The 19,786-nt window shown below is 33.8% G+C and overlaps 2 protein-coding genes across 18 annotated transcripts in view; one reads left to right on the forward strand and one right to left on the reverse strand.

The window, feature by feature from the left end:
- The first annotated feature begins 89 nt into the window (after positions 1-89).
- Positions 90-8,096, forward strand: LOC135200032 (ADP-ribose pyrophosphatase, mitochondrial-like). Of its 4 annotated transcripts, XM_064228265.1 has the most exons (8): positions 90-205; positions 241-257; positions 1,917-2,046; positions 2,216-2,340; positions 3,517-3,612; positions 5,012-5,133; positions 5,555-5,764; positions 6,010-6,448. In XM_064228265.1, exons 3-8 carry the CDS (start codon positions 1,927-1,929, stop codon positions 6,249-6,251), a joined length of 915 nt encoding a protein of 304 aa, XP_064084335.1. In that variant the 5' UTR covers positions 90-205; positions 241-257; positions 1,917-1,926; the 3' UTR covers positions 6,252-6,448. The 4 variants fall into 4 exon arrangements, with proteins under 4 accessions (XP_064084335.1, XP_064084336.1, XP_064084337.1 ...); XM_064228266.1 differs by having other exon boundaries at positions 112-257; XM_064228267.1 differs by lacking the exons at positions 90-205; positions 241-257 and adding an exon at positions 528-674.
- The window catches only part of LOC135200030 (uncharacterized), a 39,109-nt gene continuing 25,877 nt past the window's right edge, over positions 6,555-19,786 (reverse strand). For 9 of the 14 annotated variants that reach the window (XR_010311189.1, XR_010311187.1, XR_010311188.1 and 6 more), the window contains 4 exons: positions 19,562-19,740; positions 15,943-16,061; positions 7,549-7,684; positions 6,555-7,397 (listed from right to left, as the gene is read on the reverse strand). Coding sequence is in view for 1 of the 14 variants with exons in the window: in XM_064228263.1 (XP_064084333.1) it covers positions 15,943-16,061; positions 19,562-19,740 (298 nt within the window). In the remaining 13 variants the exon portion in view is untranslated. Of the gene's footprint in view, positions 7,685-15,942; positions 19,741-19,786 lie in introns of those variants that run through there. The other 5 variants (XR_010311183.1, XR_010311182.1, XR_010311179.1 and 2 more) reach the window with 5 other exon arrangements.

Here is a 19,786-nt window from a genome sequence, read left to right on the forward strand (position 1 = left end):
ATTATATTTCAAACAGGGTACACATCATGTCACTCATGTTTCAGGCACTTTCTCTACAGTTTGAGTGGTAAGATGGCCATCTCATGTGCTATATGGCGTCTCTTGTTACCATAAATCTGCATCATGGCATGACCTGGTCTATCTAGAAGCATCAACAGAGACCAGTGTTGCCTAGCAACCTGTAACAACATTCTGATCAAACTGTAGCTGACCATTGGAGGAATGGATTATTCCTCCAAGAGCTGACCTTGTTGCCGGTAAAGTGTTTTGAAAGCTTTTGACAATATACTTTTATGCCATTATCGTACAGTTTGAAATAATCTGCGTAATCTTGATACAGCCCCTTAACAAATTAGTTTTTATGAATATAATTTTTCCCTTAATAATGAAGTGGCTTGTAAACGGAAACAGGAAAAATTGTGCACATATTGATTGGAAGATATACTTGTGAATTAGGCTCATTTGCCATAGCAGAAATGCCAGGAGTTCGTTAATGATGACTAATAATGTAATACGTAATCGCTTATCTTTACATCAGCTTCAGAAATTTAGAGTGCTGAAGTATACAAAGAAAAACTAAAATAATAATAATAATAAATAAGTGATTAAGCTTCATCTAAATGAGAATCATTAATAAATAATAAACGTCAGTTCTGTATCAGCTGATTGCAAAGGTAAACACTTTGAAACATGACAGTTGAAAATTGAGGATAAACAACATTATATTTGTTGGAGGATGACTGACAGCTCATTTTGTATTTATTTTTCATGTTAGTATATGCTTTTGGTACGAGTTTTATTAGGTTACTGCTTTAACTAGGCTAATACAGCCTGTAGGACTAGGTGAAATCTGTTCGGTCCAAGGCTAAACTTTGGATATTTAGGTAGGCCATGCTAGATTAAGCTACCGTAGGTCTTAAGTACTAGGAATGTTAAAGGTTCATCTAAGAAATTGCTCTGCATAGATTGCTACCAGGTTGCTTATTAAGAATTTCCTTTATTTTTGTTTGTCGAATCTAATTAACCCCCAGGGGCCAGTACCAAACATAGCAAAATAACTACATTTGACCCCCCAATCCCCTAGCCTAGTGGCTTTCTTATTCGCTGAACCATTCCGTGCATTGTTACTACTTAGAAATGCATTTTTACAAAACTTTTTTTTTTTTTTTCAAGGTAGAAAAGGTGCAGAATGCAGGGTCATGACTTAGTAGTAGTACCCAGGGGGTGTGTCTTCAGTGGTTACATTTCCTCCCTTTTCCCCCAAGCTAGGTTAGGGCACAGTATCTGTGGTTAGGTAAGGTTAAAGTAAGTCTAGTTAGGCCATATTCCCTCTGAAATATCTACTAGGCCTATTAGCAGTCCTGACCTCTCATACTGCATTTAATCCTGCTATTTTACAGTGATACCTTTTACCCCTTCCCTCCTGGCTAGGTCAGGGCATGCCACCTGAGGTTAAGGTTAGGTTAAAGGATTAGGTTAGGATATACCCCTTTTGAAATATGCCTTTTTTTTCTTGTTTAGTCAGATGTTGATGTGTTTTGCAAGAAATTAAGGACTATGTTATAGGTTGGGGTGTCCATGGGGCAAAGTCCCTGCTCTAGTAGGATCTTGGGGATGCAGGGGACCGCTCCTCTTACTGTCAGGTCCGGTAAGATTCTGTAGAGCAGGTGAGGCTAGGTTGTCATTTGTTATGATAGGATGAGCCATAAAAGCAGAATTTCATTACAGTATTTTAACTTTGGAAGGTTATGCTTTGCAAATAAGAATATGTAAGTTTAGGGAAGCTAAACAACTATTGGTGAACAAATTTAAAAGTTTTATATTTTAATTGTATTTTTCCCTTGTAATAATGCAGTTGCTAACTGTGATACACTATAGTATAATATACAATATTAACTCTTATTTGACATTTTCAGGTCAACTTTGATGTTTATGCAACAGTGTAAGCTTTTGTTACCTGTTAGAGGAAATTTACTGTTACGGACATCTCTTCTAGCTATGCATTTTAAGTGCCGTGGAGGGTTCTACCCAAGAACAGATGATAAGGTAGGTAAATTGTGCTTAGTAATGACAGACTTGTTTTAAAGTGGCAATGGTAACTATTTAATGCTTGTTCAACACTGTACTTTATTCAATTTTGAATAAGAAGAACTTTTTGCGCTGTATTTATTATGAAACAAGCACCTAAAGAATTTTACGATTTATCGAAATGTAGGTTAAAAGGTTTGAAGTACCTGATGACCAAGTCGAGTGGACAGATCCTTTTCCTGATTATTCTCCAACTGAGTATACTGCCTCACACATATTAGCTGGTGCTAGCTATGCAGATCCTGTGATTGGGTTAGTATCAAGATGTGTATTTTTGTAGCTATTTCTTTATTCCTTGTTTTGTCTTGAAATGTGTATGACCTTTATTTATTCTTGATATGAGAATACACATCTCTGTCTTTTACATATGTTTTATTGGATGTTGATTAAGCTTGGTAACAAGGTGCTCAACTGATCATTGCCAGGTGAGAGGTTTGACACTCCCTACTCTCCTATTAGTGACCCGTTACGCTTTACGTAGATTGCCTATGTTGCAGATTTGTTCATGTGAAGGCTGAAGAATTGGGTTATGTCTCTTCCCATCTTGCTTTCTTATTCTTTCCAGGTCTTCAGACCACTGAAGGGTGGGTGACTCTGGGGTCTTTTCTTTGGAGTGAGCTTATATAACATGGCATTGTAAAAAAAGTGATACCACAAGTTGAGTGTACATATACTAACTACCCGGTGATGTTCAAGAAGGTTTGTACTTACTACCTATGGCATCAAACTTTTTATGTACTATGTAATACCAGTTGATTAAAACCATTTTTGTCAACCCTGTGCTCCTGCTCTTTAAAAGGTGATGGTTGTTATACTTATAGGGACAATAGTGAACTATAAACTCTAAAAAGAATTTGTATTGTACTTAGAAAAAATGACAAATTTTCTAAGACAGTTTGTATTTTTCATAGCTACAAACCTGAGGTCTTAACAATAGGATAATTTCTAACGCCTAGCTGGATCCGGTTAAATCGCAGATGAAAGCAAAGAATCTTGTGAGATCTGGCAACGCGTGTGTATATCGGGTGAAGAGTGGTCAAGGACCATGCATCTACGCCACCACGTCAGTCTTTTCTTAACTGCGTTTCGCTTGTGTTTTAGTGAACTCTGAACTCTAAACTCTAAAGAGAATTTGTATTGTACTTAGAAATACAGAACAGAGCCTTTTGTCATCAGGTTATTGACAGACTAATAGGAGGTGTACCAAGCCACTCATCTACCTACCACCAATTAGCACCTTGTTACTAAGGCTATCATTTGCTTATCTACAAAAAATACAAATTTGTCTTTAATTTGATATAAATACTGTACATTTAACATCCTCATATGACCTTGCTTTAAGGTAGTGTTTGAAACTTTGATGTATAATAAGCATCTTTCTGACATTGCTACATGTAATTACAATAGAATTATTACGTATATCTTCAGTGCTTTGGGCTTCAAACCCCTCTGGAACGATATTGATGGGAAAGTCAACCGATGTTCACATGAAGGAGAATATTCTATTGTCAATGAAATACCAAGGTAGGTATAGTAGTTGATTCTTCAAATGGTATGATATGAAGTTTGGCTTTTTCTCATTTACTGTATATGTGGCTTTTTCTCATTTACTGTATATGTGTGAATTGGAAGATGGTTGAATTTTATATATCCATATTGCTGTATGGACAAAGTTCTTATTTTACATGTGCTCATTGCTCAGAATGACATGGTAGGCCAACTTTCAAGTCCTTAGGTAGATAAAAGAAGTCGTTATTTATTCTCCTTCAAATGCTCCTGTCCCAAAGTGAGTGCTTTATTAATTATGTTATGTACATATAATGTTACATACAGATCAGCTCTTATTTTACTACTACTTATGTTGTTAGCTGTGGTTTTTCTTTTTGTCTCATCCATTCATCATCTCGCTTCTGGATACTAGATGAAGTTAGTGGAGAGATTCCATGTTATTGATGTGTGAGGCTGTGCAGAAAGCATTTTGGCCGCTGTCAGTGTATAGTGTTTGCATGTGGTTCAATACTTGCATGGACATGAGTGAGGATGCTGCCATCTGTGAGAGCTCTAATATGGGTATGTGGAATAGTGATACAAGTAGTACAGTGTGTATTCTCTACTATTGTTTTTATAGTTTCCTCAACAAGATTGTTTTGTTATTAGTGTTAGGTTTTTTAACAAGTTATTTGTATTCATCTTACATTTTTTTTTGTTAGTGAGAGATATGAAAAGCACTTGTACTTGTTGAAGGTGGTTCATATGTATGTTCTCCATTTCATGGTGGCAAACAGCTTTGCACTTAAATTCATTATTTTTTTCTGCATGTACTTTGTGCTGTTGTTGTAGATTTACTTGGCCTTATGCCAGTACAAGCTCTTACTCATGCGTCAGTCCATAGTACGTTTGTGTATACTGTACGTATTATACATTGTATATGCACAAGTACTGAACACAAACCATGTAGCAAGTTCTTGGATATATTGAAGTAGGCCTGCATCCATATCTTCTACCTATAAAGTTAGGTAGTGTTATAAGAGATGGTAATCACATATGATAAAACAATCTTTTAATCAATATGTATTTTTAGAAAACCTTCACATATTAATATGTATGTGTACATTCCGTTTCTTATCACGACAAGAAAATAGACCTCATAGTTCTTCCCTCATTACTAGTATTCTTATGGGAATTAAAGATTTGTATTCCAGTTTTCATTGGCAGAAACCACTGTTTTCAGGCTTAGTTTAAGATATTAGGTTACCCATCTTGGTTTATTTATAAGCAAGACAGACCTTTTACTAGTATTCAACCTTTGACTACCTTATAAAGCCATCCAGAGTGATTCCATATGTTAAAGACAGCAAGTAAACCTTGGAAGAATTTGTACCATTATGTGTTGAGCCAGTTTGTAATTAACTTTTTATTTTAGGAATATGCATGGGCGCACGGGTGTTTGTGGTCGAGGAGTTCTTGGACGATGGGGCCCCAATCATGCTGCAGATCCCATTGTTACGCGTTGGAAGATGGATTCAGGAGAAAAAGTTCTTCATGGTTAGTGAATTGTTTGAGTTTGTCATTGAGATATTCATGTATGCCTGAATTATGGCTGTAGTTTAATAGCTTCTGGTGTTATTACTTGCATTAGTAACACTCAACGAAAGATGATTTTGTGAGTACAGTGTGTTGGTTTTTACATAATTTGAAATATCTACTCTTAGCATTGCTAAAATTTGTGAATTACATAACTATAGTATGTATACATTTATAGTACCAAAGTGGAGGTATGTTCCTAAAAGTTTGTCTTTCCTATAGTGACCTAGTTTTACAGTTCTTACATAAAAATTTTATTGACGTGGCATCGTCACAGTAGTGGACCTCTTGGATGTTTATCTGAATGAACTTTATTATAGTCATCACGTTTTGTCTCCTGTACTTGCTTAGTAAAATATGACTGCATATATTTTACCAACAGAAGATACTAAACAACCAATTCTACAATTTGTGTGCATCCAGCGACGTGACAATGGTCAGTGGGCAATTCCTGGGGGAATGGTTGATCCTGGAGAGAAAGTTAGTGTAACATTACAGCGAGAATTTTTGGAAGAGGCTCTCAACTCTTTGGATATGACCTCAGGGCAAAAAGTTGAAGCTGAAGAAGAAATTAAAGAACTATTTAAGGGAGGTAAGTACAGTAATAAGGAAAATTAAAACTATTATCATTAAATGAACAGTAGCTGTTTCTAGGTAGGCAAGATAATACTGTAGTCTGTAATTAATTTTTATAACACTTGAAAAATGCAATACATACATATAAAGATGTAAAAGGTTTATTTTATGACTGTTTTTAAGGTAGGGAAATCTTTACTAATTTTTTTATCATATTTTTATATACCTAGTAAATATACATAACTTATATTTGGCTCACAGGTGAGGAAGTGTATCAAGGATATGTAGACGATCCACGAAATACAGATAATGCGTGGATGGAGACTGTAGCTTACAATTTTCATGAAAATGAATCTGATGGCCTTCTGTATCAGATAAGTTTACAGGCTGGGGATGATGCCCAGGCTGTGAAGTGGCAAGATATTGGCAGTCATCTGGATCTCTATGCCAGTCATCGAGATTTCATTAAAAAAGTCGCTGATAAACATGATGCCCACTGGTAATTATCTGTTTTTCTTAGTTCATAAAAAGTGCTTTAGCAATTTCATTTACTGAAAATGCTCTGTAATTTGATAGACATGCATACTAGAGGATAAGTAACATATAAGTTTGCCTACCCTTTATTTCACAGATTTGTGAAAGGTATATGATCATAAAGGATTAATTTTTCCAGACTGAGCGTAATAAAGGCTCCTCTCGGCGGGTTATTTTAATCACCTATTTTGATTAGGTATTTTTTTACAACCTGATCATTTGTTCCTCTCCATTTTACTGTTCTCTTTAAGTTAGGGAATAAAACAGCAGTGTATTTGTAATAATATACGGACTTCTTTATTTTAAGACATAAAATAGAGTTGCATTTAACATCTACATGCTATACTGTACTACAGTGGTAACCAATCAACTCTACTATCATATAAGTCCTATTTAGAAAAAAAAAAAAAAGAGAGTTTGGTGAGGCTGTAATCTGCTGATTACAGCATACCATTTTTTGCTAGTTGTGATAAAGTTTGCAAACACGTTTAACACATGCTAACCTAGTTTATATTTCCACAAAATGAAAATTTGTAATCCAAAACTAGAATATTTTTAAAATGTGCTTTGTTGTGAGTGGAAAGACTATGTTAACTTTAAAATATCTAGTAAAATGTCCATGGCTGAAAAAATTTTTTATGTCCAAAAATACTCTGGTTCTGTAAACGCATACTTCCTTCTCTTGGAACAAGTTTTGCATCTAATGTTTGCGCAAACATTTGTACAGTTGTTCAGTAGATAACCAGTTCTGATAAAAGAACAGGTAGTGGTAATAAAAGGACAGGTAGCGAGGAGAGAACATCATCAATGTAAATTTTCATCAGTACTCCAATTACAATAGCACAGTATTGTCACTGAACACTGTTCATTCTGATAGAGTTACGTAGGTGAAGAGCTGATTTTAAGAAAGTGCCACTGTAGTGATGCTGGATATGGTGAAAGGAAGACATGGGGTTTGGTTGATTTATAAGCCTTGACAAATGAATTTTCATACTGTAAAAATCAAATATCACAGCATTGTAACAAAGTAACGGTTCCTTCACATCTTGCTTGGACTCGACTAGACTTGACGTTAGGCACAAGGTTCCGTAAATTTTACTGCAGTTGAAGTATACCTAAAAGAAATACATCAAGTTGACTGAAGACCTTGCAACCATGATTCTGCACTGTAAATAAACTTCAAAGAATTTTTGTTTTCCCCAATACTAGAAAATTGAATTTCAAGAAATTTCAAGTACAGAGATTTCTTTTCAAACTTATACTTACTGGACTCTTATGAGAAAATGAGAATCAAATTTTCTTCTATGTCAGTCAGGCTCATTCTTCCTACATTGATGAATTTGACAAAAGAATTAAGAGGAGAGTAGTTTGGAAGGGGATAACGATCATTTTGTTCATTCCTCTGAAAGAAAGATGGGGAAAAGGAAGCAACAGATGAAACTTGTTCTTTGGCACGTTCACACGTGTATGTACAGTCATGTATGTGTCAGGACAGAACAGTACATAGTGTGTAATAGTTCATTAAAAGTTTGAGCAAAACAGTTACTTTCACATTATGATACAAGGGTACACGAATGCAATGCCCTCTGCGAACAATATTCGGGTAGATTCTATATATGAAGTAAAAATACATACAGTACAAAATAGAAATGTGAAGTCAATTACAGATACTGTAAGGTAGGTATTAATACAGTCTAAAATGCTGTTATTTGCTAATTTGAAACTGCTTAATTGAACTTTAGTTATAAGAAATATCACTTTCACCGTCTGTAGATGATTGAAGGAGCTGAAAGGAACTCATTTAGGTAATTATACCTAACAGTTACAAGTTCAATGTCCTTTTATGATGAGTTATCCCTGATTTCAGTTAGGCCAATAACCTTGATGGAACATTGTGCAAAAGCTAGTATAGCTTGTGTGGTGCTAGTGAAACCTTTAAATATAAACATCTGAAGTGATTTCATAGTGTATGAAATGGATAAAATCATATTTTAGTTATTGCTCAAAATACTAACGGCCAAAGTCAATAGGAAATAAACCCAAAAGGGCTCAAACAAAATTCAACTTCTAAATCTAAAATGCATATGGTATATAATTCACCTAAGATCTAAATATTTCTGATGTATACATCACATCAGTATTAACTTCATATTTAAAAGCAACCGACTATATTATGGATTAACTGCTGAGTAGATTATTTAACAGGTGAAATCTATGCTGTTACCAGAAATTTTTTAACAAAAACCAAAAACATGATTTATTCAATTTACTAATCCGTAGGAAATGATTTTCAATGTTTGTTTAGATTTAAAGCTTTAATTAGCTCCCTGTTGCCTTTACTGTAAGTGGCAAAAAAGTAATAATTCTCCTGTTCAAGACATCTACAATCAAACATTTCTAAATCTTGAAATAACTGAAATTGCTGAATATATCTTAGAACGACCCTAATCATATCCTTCACCTGTATTTTGAGAACATTTTTACTGGATGACATTATGTATTGATTATGTTGTTTTACAATGGAATAATACAATGGAAAATCTCTAAGACTAAGATCACAAGAAAATGTGCTGAATAATTCACAAGGAATGCAGCTGCTTACTATTATTTAAAAAGACAATGTTACTAAATTAATATTAAAGTTTTAATACTGTAACTGCTTTACACAAGAATGGATCTGTATATTTCTGAAACCAACAAAAGATCATAAACATACAAGCAAATGTCAGGCCCCTTGTTCATGAGTGTTTGTTGAGAACATGTTGCACCTTAATTTTTTTTTGGTGAACTACTGTAAACTAGTTATTCACCAGACAAAATAGTATCTGGAAAACATGACATACTTCTGTGTATAAATTTCATTTCATGCACAGGAAAGCTTTACGTCCTCTCTACATTTTCCAGATAAAAATAACATTACAGTAATATTTAGATGTAACAAAACTTGCATAAAGCATGCAGTCATATCCTGAAAATAACTAAGGTAATGCCTGAAAATGTGTTCACTATTATATATTACAGAAAACCCCATTCCATACTGACTTGTTACAAGATTTTTTTTTCTCAAAAATACCCTGTACTATATTTTGTCCCCACATACGTATACCAAAACTTAGAAGTAGGACAAATTTCAGATAAAAATTAAGTGAAAACTTGTGAATGAGGAGGGCTGACTAAAGTGAATTGGGCATCTTTATGTTACAGTTTTGTAACAGCACAACTATTACTTGAGCATTATCTTAAAAAATCATGGCTATATAATTGTCATACCAAAGTACTACTTGTACTTTTAATATGATCATTATTAGGCTTTAAACAGGATTTTTTTTATATCTGAGACAGTAATTTTACTGCTTCCAATGCAAAATTTTAGTGTTGTACTTTAAGCAAGTATTCAAATCTTTTAAATCTGTAATTGTAGAAATTGTGAATATACAGCTAAAAGTTCTGTAATAATCACCTCCTTGGTAATAGATCAATTCCACTAAGAATTAAGTTAATCATACTGTAAATTCACCATCTTACTCACAGGTACTATAAAACCAGAAAGTCATAGCACTGCAATTAAAAATATTATAATTATAACATTTTACTATTCTGAATTTATTATTTACAATTACAGTACATACTGTAAAATCCTAATGTGTGATAAAGTACATTACTCAAGAAATTTTTAAGCTAATTTCACTTTGGCTCATTGTACTGAGAATGATAATATTTCTTAAGCTTCATAGTACTAATTAACAACTGACAACTATAAAAGCATTACTTGATAATGTATCTCTTCTACATAGATACTGAATGGCAAACTACCAAAATTCAAAATCATGTTCCATAGCAGCAAATATCTTACTTTTACAACAGTCTTACTGTAAAGTCAGACCAAACAAACTGTCAAATCTGGTTGAGACATGCTAGAATGGTAACTTGGAAGTGGATATTACCTTACCCCATTTGCCTTTGTCTCATCTGCCTAAAGCTTTCACTTCTCAATTGTCTGGAGGTAATAGATATAAATCAACTGGAGATGACAAGAAGAGGGTGTTTGAAGTTTAACGTAGTATCTATGAATCATAGTCATGTTTCAAAAGTTTTGCAAGATTTCATGGATTACACACCCTATTTTTCATTTAAGATTAATAGCAGTTGATGAGGAAAGCAACTGAATCCCAAACTCTAGCTGTCATATTCAAATCACTGTAAATCATCTTCAGGATGGGAATTGTGCTCATAATTTAATTTAGAATGATGGTTGCTTGCCCTATAAGGGCTGTTCTTTTTGACTTTGTAGTTTGGGAGACTTTTCCATTACTTAGATCTATGGTTAACATTTGCAGCAGCTGCCTGTGGAAAACTCCGTTTCCATAATTATTGTATAACCTCTATGTACTGTGTTACTGTGTTCAATCCTACGTATTGGATTGAGACAAATTACACCAGGAGGCAATGCATTAGTTTGGCTCCACTTGAAGTTTTTCTCAGCTGGTCTCTATATTGGAAGCAGAGAAATCCTTTGGATTTCATAACCTACTGATCAGCCATCTGAACAGAAAGAAAAAAGTAGAAGTACTGCCCTTAAATTTATAAAGAGAATGTGTGAATGAGTCTCAAACTGGTCAGAATGAGTTGCTGCCATTACTGACCAACCAGTGCTGGTCAGAGCTCCATAACACTCCTCATGGGACTTGCAACAAGAACAAATCTTTATGCTGGCCACTGTCAGTGGAGGCTGTAATTGTTACAGGACCTACTGTGTCCAATCCCTACATCAACTAAAACAATGGAAACTGCAATGCATCCAAAATTAAATAATTTAAAAATGGATATCTCTGCGCTGTTACACTCATTCTACTAGGCATAACAGAATGGAAAAGAAGAAAAGCACCATATACAAAAGGTGATGAATCAACAACATTAGAGTCCATTATTCTTAAACAAAGAAAAATAGCATAGAAAAAACAAAACATACACTGACTGGCAGGTTACAGAAACAGTTTAATAAGACCACAGCTATCAACACTGAGAGGACTGGTCACAATGGCACACAAACCACACACTCACAATCTAGTGACAACAAAGCATGTGAGATTTGTGGAATAGTTACAAAAATGAAGCTGATGAAGGTCAAAATGGAAACAATCAGGTGAAGAGCACTCCATTCCATTACACATCCGCTATTAACAAGAGACTTGAAGTGGAAGCGTATGGCAGATGAAACTCAGGATGGTCTCCCTATCTTTGAATTATGGCTTTATTTATATAAAAAAACCATTTAGTGCATAGCTTGTTTACCCTAATGAGTACTTAAGGGCTTAGTAGAGAAGATTATTATTTCTATGTATGGTAAGAACACATGATCTTTCATTCTTTCATGTACAATAGTGGGGTGGTGGCCTAATAGTTTTAAAATATGAACATTTTTATTGCAGAGCTGTGAAGGTAAAAGTCTAGGATTAGTTCATGATGAAAAATAATATTGTTTGTTTAAACAATCCTAAAGTTTTTCATAAGCTCTTATTTAAGAAGCAACATTAATTGTAAAACTCCTAGTATATGATGAGTTCATTGGTAAAAGTATTTCTCATTTCTGTAGTTTAGTAATACACTGTAAACTGATGCCTCATAAATCATCTCAGTATGTGAATAATCTATCTACAAATTTGTGTATTTTTATATTTCTATGCTAGTGGTGTTTTCACTTATAAGCTTCAAAGAAAAATAAACACCCAAATGACGGATAAGCCTGGACGTGCAAAATATTACAGTGGAGGGAATGCCTTTGCTTATTCCAATTACTATTACAGTTGGACGCACTTCAACTGGTAAGTCTTGTTTTTTGCAAAGAGGTTCTGGGGATGTATGTTATGAAAAAGGGTTGTGATTCTTCAAGTACAGGAGCCTAAATACCTCTCCTCTTGCCGATATAAAATTAAGTGATTTTGAAAAACAGTTCATCACAGGGAAATGCATCCAACTGTTCATTACAAGAATTTTATGTACATGATTGAAGAGAATTGCATCACTTACAATACTAATCCTATGAAGTTATTAATTGAGAGAGATGATTTTTTTGTGCCTATATTGAACAAGACAGTGATACTTAAGTAAAAACTAGTATGGGACGCTGAAAAATACCGATTGCCTCATAGTGCGGACCAAGCAATACTTGAAAGGCATATAATAATGATGGATATCTACTGAAGACTACATATATACTGTAATAAAATAATAGGCCCCTTTCTAAGCACTATATTAAAGACACCCCTACATGGAATGAACAACATGAGGACCTAGATGCTAATACGTAGTACAAATTCAGTCAATTCCATTAATTTGCTCAACATCCATAAAAGAAAAAGTTTTCTTAGACATAATACTGTGCCTTAAATAATGCATTTCAATGAACTGCTTAGAGAACATACAAGACTGTGGGTAGCACCCTAAATTTTATCAATGGTCTGATTTACGTGACAACAAATTCCCAGTACAGCACTCAGCCCTTTACTGAAAAACCACTCTGACCCTTGAAATTGACAAAGTCTGTGACAACAAATGAACATCATTCTGTTTTTGTGATAAAGATATTGCAAACTTCATAGCTTTTGTTTTTATGATGAAGATATTCCAAACTTCATTCATTGATTTGGCATCTGTTTCTGATGTATTTTTCCTAATTTTATGAAACGCTGACAGAAACACTGTGACAAATATATCAAATTTTGAATATTGCTTTGTTCCTAATACAACTCTTCTTATTTTTCTTATGCTATAATCCCAATACGGTGTGTCTTTATCAGAAAAAAACTGTCAACTGGTAAAAGAAATCTTGGCTTCCTTTAAACTGGGTATCCCTTGCTAGAACCAGCAGCTGCACACATCACTCCAGCCTGTGTGTGCTGAAGTAGATATAGGAAACACCAGTTTGAAAGGCTGAGAGAATTAAGAGGTTTGTATGTATATACAGATACATACTATTATTATACTTATGCAGTCACTGCTTAGGTGATAAGCAGTGATACAACTCATTATTCTTCATTTGTTTTAAAAATTAATGTGCGATGAAAAGTATCAGGAAAGAACAAAAGCCTGGTCTCATGCTGAAATGTTCTGATCCATTTTGGTTCCCTGGACAAAGCAAGGTTCACATGTATGGTTGTCAACTTCATCTTGTAAAGCTGCATTGTCATAATGTCAGCTTCAAGAACTTGTGTTATCACTATTGTCTCTATGAAAAAAGTCATGGTTTTGATACCTTTCAAAATCATCCTTGAAAGTAAAAGGCTCAAACAATTTGAAAGTAATTCACTGCTGATGGTCTAAAAGATCCAGAAAAACCAGAGAAATGAACAACAATTTCAATTCAGGGAAGATATTTAGTCTCAAAACTAAAAGCCAGTAATATCATACTAACCCACAAACCGATATCTATTCAGTCATGAGATAAGCCTCCAAAAATCTCCAGTAACTGTTAAGAACAAAATACATATTACCTATGTTATTTTTTGTATATTCACCCCAAAAATAGACAATGAAGTGAAGAAAAACCTATGAAATCAGCGTAATAAAATAAACCTGCATACCTGGAACTACATACAGTACAAAATCCAAATGAGAATGTACACTGTTCATATTTAAACACATAAAAAGCTACTATAATATACCCTAAAATAATGAACTCTGATACTCAAGAATGTTCTCTTAATGAACAGTTAGCAATAAACAGCACACACTCAAATGCAAACCTAAAAAATATAAAGATAGTATCATTGTCTAGGAAGGAATAGGTTAATGTACAACATACCTGAAAATTATGTTGAAAAACTGCAATAAGTAAAGGAAATTCCTTATGCATGAAAAACTTTAATTAATTGATTATTTTATCATTCATAAACCAAACCCAAAAATTACAAATCCAAGCACTAACTTGGACAGTGGGTGAAACAGATTTAAACTTGTTGAAGATGACTGCAGTCTTGACTAAAGTAATCAAATGCAATATGTACCCATTCTTTCCACTGTCTAACTTACCACAAACTACATAAAAGAATGCCTACATGCTAACTGCATATTCTGGCTCTAATAAGTACAATATCATTTGTGATTTTACTCAGAAAAAGAACACAACTGGCGAGAGAAAAAGTACTAGCACCATGGCTAATGTACCGTACAGTTGTTCACTACAATTATGCAGAACTTGTTATACATGGAATAATGCTTTTATGATTGCTAAGTTTATATGAAAAACAGGTTTATATGTTTCACACAAACATGTTATGCATAAAAACTTTGTTCGCCATCATATGATAGCCAACAACATTTATGACATAGGAAGGAGGCACTCATTACAGAGAAATACCTGAGAGGAAAACAAGAGGCTCCTTTCAACCAAGGCTGATTATTCTCAGCATCAAATGCACCGTACCAGGTAATATAGCATAAGCAAAATGAGAGATTTGTATAACATAAAAAACTTCCTCGTACAGGAGTATTAGTTCTTCAGAATTTCATTAATTTTGTATACCGATCTTTAATTGCTGCAAGATCACATAAATGACAGAATTTTTTTTTTAAAGATCATATTTTGACAAATGCAACAATTTATGACTACAAGATAATGTTGGGAAGGAAAATGAAGTTTATGTGAAATGTCAAAAGTTGTCATCTAAACCCAAAATTTTCCCACCATGTACATGTCATGATAACCTGGTGTTATCATGAAACATGAAGGCATCTTTTGTTCAAGCATCAGACAATTTCTTGGTGCTTACCGCACCTGACTTCAAAGAGAAATGACCCTTAAAAACTTTGATATAAACAGCTAAATAAATTATTTTTTTCTAAGATTTTACAAGTTCAAATAATCAGGATTATATTTTCATTTCACACATAAAAATACGATAATGAAATTCAGAACTAATGTTCAATAATTATATTTATCAAAAACTTTCAGATAAGTAGATTTAAATGAATCTACAGTTGTATTTCACACACCTGCCTAATGGATGCTACCAATCCACGCAAACAAGCAAAAACTATTGCTATATTGTAATAACTAATTTTTAGACAAACTGCAAATCTGCACATCAAAAAATGACAAGGTGAGAGAGAGCAAACTGTGTATTTCACCATTGTCACGAGCAATGCATAGTGTATTGGTAAAGGTATTGACTGATTTACACATTTCTCATAGCACAGGGAAGTGTCTAACTTGGAAAATGAATATAATAAACAAGAATTTCTACTTTCAGAACTTTCTCACACAGAACAAAATGGGCAAAAGCATGACACACTGGAATTCATGTCATTTATTGATACTGGAAGGGAGATAATCTCAAGAACTGTCTTGTTTATTTTCCAATTTTCAGATCTTGCTTTACAGCTACAAAAGGCTAAGGGGAAACTGTGTATCCTGTAAAATATGCTTGCAAGCTGCATAAACAGGAAGTATGGTAAAAACTAAGGGGTCAAAAGTACTTGAATTTATAAGCATAACTTGCAGTCTTTTCTAAATGTTACTTTGGCATACTCTTACTGGCTGACAAACCCTACACCTGCAAACTAAACCCAGACCCTGTCTCAAGGAACATTTGCTTTACACAGTACATGTAGTAGCAGTACAGTACTTGATAGTTGGCAGTTTTTTTTTTTTGTTACCCTTACCTAAAAGTCTTCTTGATCTTCTAAACCCATCATCATCACCATCATCAATATCATCTCATCATCATCATCATCATCATCATCACCATCATCATCATCACATTCAAAAGTACACACTCTACCTGCAGTGAGAAATGAGACATGACATTTGGCAATCTTGAGAAAGCAAGAGGGAGTAAATTTCCCTCCCATTCATAACACTCCAGGGAGTCATATAAGTTGAAGTTATATGTGTCCATGCAATAAAAACTGGGAAACATTTCTCAAACCATATTCAAAATCAGTGCTATCTTTGACAGCCTATACATTCATAACTTGTGTCTGAAGCATTTGAAGATGAAGTGAACGACCATTATGATGTGCACATAATCATCTAGAATACAAAATGTTCTAGCCAATGTGTCCTAAATGCTTAATTTTAACTGATGAATACTATGTTGAAAAGTTGAAGAGAGTTTAAAAGTGCATCACTGAACTACTGAATCAGGTATCGGAAAACCCTCAAGCCAACTAGCAGGGTCACAGATAATTTTGTAGCTTTGCATTGTACTTTGTTTTCATATCACTTCAGCTCCCTCATCTTTAACAAAAGTATGTACAAACTGGATGAAAACTATGATGTCTAATACTTGCTACAATTGTGCACTATAGATGATCTTGCAAAATACACAATCATTTAGAGATATATGATGATGCAAAATGGCAATCCTCACATAAATTATAAATTTCTGTGCAACATTGTCACTCTAAATGGTGCAGTTTCTCTATGAAAGAATTAATCTCCTTGGCTTGATATGCAAACAGTCAACCATTAATACTGTATCACTGTTGGATCTACGGTGCAAGATATCATGTAGTACTACTATTATACTATACTTGGTCTCTCTTACTGATAAAGTTTTTGAACTTGTTTACAATCAAGAGGAGAAAATGTAGCTGCATGCTATTATTGTCATAAGGATCTAAACATATGTATTAAATTCCTTTTATGGTACATTAATTATGTGGCAGTGATGACTATGAACCTTGAACAGTTCAGTTACATGAAATAGAAAATATTACTGAACTGTTCCATCAAAAATACTATAAAAAATATCTTATATAATTCAAACTAAAATCTGGAGTTCTCTCATCAATCCAGGTGCCATCAAAATTTCCAGTTTAGATAAATTCAACAAATATTAAAAACATTTCAATGTAAAACTTAGAAAGCACAAGAAATTTTAATTTTAATATCACAGTGTACAAACCATAGTTTTATAAAAACTCATAATTTGTGGTTAGTTGAAGATGGGGACAAACATCAGCAATTTAATTTAATTAAAAGTCAGTGATCTTAAGTGTGTAACACAACACAGTTAATGTTCAATTACTGGAGTGAGTGACTAAAAAAATGTAATTAATTTCACACAATTTTCTTACCAAAGTAAATTTCATGAACAAGATAATTTTGGAGTGGTTCCTTTTTGAAGACAGAGCAAAATACTCATACTAAAGTTTTTTTCACACAGACTAGTGCTGAACAGCATTTTGTAAGCAGTTGACAAGTGATTCTTTAAGTCTTGAAGAGATACTCTGTAAAATTATCAACATTATAATTTATAAGCCAGGTTTTCCATTTATGGAGCTAGATGTACAAAGAATTCTCTCTACTCTCTTTTTGTTTTGTGCACTTTCTGCCTAAATATATTCCCCTTAGACTTGGGAGATATGTAGCTATCAATACTATAAACTACAAGTCAATTTCAATGATATGAGTCAAAGATCCATTATAGCTTCCTGACCTTCAATTAAAACTTTTTTACTGGCTAAGATGACAGCTCCCACAAACAAAAGTTTCACAAATTCAAGTTTTTCAAATAATCTTTGGTAGAGGATGACAAGAAATTAGGATACATCCACTGGGCAATGTATCAGAAACCACAGTAGTATATCAATTAAGGCTATGTGGCATAACACAACAGTCTGTGACTTCCTGAAAGGAGAAAAAAAATTGCTAAATTGGAAAAGCAATGTCAAGTGCTTTTACATTTTAAGCCCAATTTTAAGGAGGAACTGATCCCTGAAGTGGACTTCGGATAAATATGTTTATGGGTAAGTACGCATGAATACCTTGCATTTAATACTTTTAAAATTATTCAGAATATTGCAGTAAACCCTAATTTCATTAAGGAACCTGAAAATATTCATCTAACCTTGTTAAACTGGCTGGACAGTAATAATGGTTGATAAACTACCAAACTGTCTGAATCAAATAACTATAAACTTTGCTCCTGGAAGTTTCAAAGATAAAAGAAACAAGAATTCAAAACGGCTTTCAAACAAAGTGTATCACACATAAACTTGGAGAATTTAAACAGAAAAAGCCTCAAATGTTAACAGAAATACATCATATAAGGAAAAACACAAGTAATGCCACACAAATGTCCTCTAAAAAGGGTAAATTCACATTTCCATCATATGCAGCAATCATAAAAAAATAGCTGAAAAAAATATAGCACCACCTATGGATCAAACACAACAGGAAAGGAACAACATATAAGCCACCGTGGAACAAACCTGCGTGGAGCATTCAACCAGAGATAGTGTTGGCTGTAGCTGTAACGACACTCATAAAACTAAGGTTTGCACAGACTCTACATTCTTGAAAGCGTGAACAGCACTCTACAGACTGATGAGAGATTAGCATTATGATTAAGGTAAAAGTTCCTGTCTGAATTCAAAACTTACTAATCGTTCCAAAACAAATATGGTAACATGCTGTACAAACACTTAAATAACGCAGTCCAATACATTCTTAAACTAAATAAAGCCAGATTAATAGATAAAAACAACGGGGATAAAAACTATTTCAAAATAGTAAAGCTATAAACTTTTGATAATTATTATATCACCTTAATATTAATAATTTAAAATAGGATTGCACAACAAGTAGTATATAGATAACACTGCACAAGCAAGTTCTTAAACTACAGTGGGGTTTCAGTAAAAAATAAAACCCTAAAAATGTGTGGCTGGATTAAAAACTTCATCAGCTTTGCTGTGAAGCTAAACTTCACTCTTCTATCAAGAAGAGGGACTCCTAGTCTTGATGAAATTTTATAACCTCTTGTTTAGCTTAGGTTTTACATATAGTAATAACAACATAAAACTGCTGATGAATCTCGACTAGAAACCTTGGTTGTTCATAGGAAATTAATGAAATATAATTTAAGAAAGAACTAAAATTTGTCAATAGGTAATTCATGAAATATAATTAAAGTCAGAACTCAAATTTGTTGAAGGGAAATCTAAATAAAATAATCTTAGGAGGTAATAACCTATTATATGCCTATAATAACATGAACAGCATAAAACAAATGAGGCCTAAAAGGATCAAGTTTCTTAAATGAACAAACAAAAGCATGCAAGGACTAATTCTATTGCAAATAAAAGACTTTCAAACCTAAGGCTACATTGGTAACCTTGCAAAGTTCCCCCATAACTAAAATGTATTCAGTAACATTTCTTCAAATTTTTGTTTGAGGAAATAACTGAAAATTAATTCTTAATTTTGATTTAGGGAAGTCACTACATCAGCTCTAAAGCATCTTTGTAGAAAATATAGGTTCCTTCTTGATACCCTGCGTAAATTGAGGTCCTTTAGCCAGTCCTCGCGGTCCTTTGCACATGGAAGGGTTCTGACCGCGGGCTAAACCCGAAGGTCCTCGAAGATGGGTCCGATTTGGGCCTTGAGCAAGGCTTTTGCTGTGTCCTGAACAATTCTCAGGGTTTGGACCATGCCAAGCTTGGTAGTCTGATCTAGGGATGGGAATAAAAGAGAATAAAATATATTCAACACTGAAAA

Source organism: Macrobrachium nipponense, chromosome 26, assembly GCF_015104395.2.
Source record: "Macrobrachium nipponense isolate FS-2020 chromosome 26, ASM1510439v2, whole genome shotgun sequence".
Taxonomy (NCBI): Eukaryota; Metazoa; Arthropoda; class Malacostraca; order Decapoda; family Palaemonidae; genus Macrobrachium; species Macrobrachium nipponense.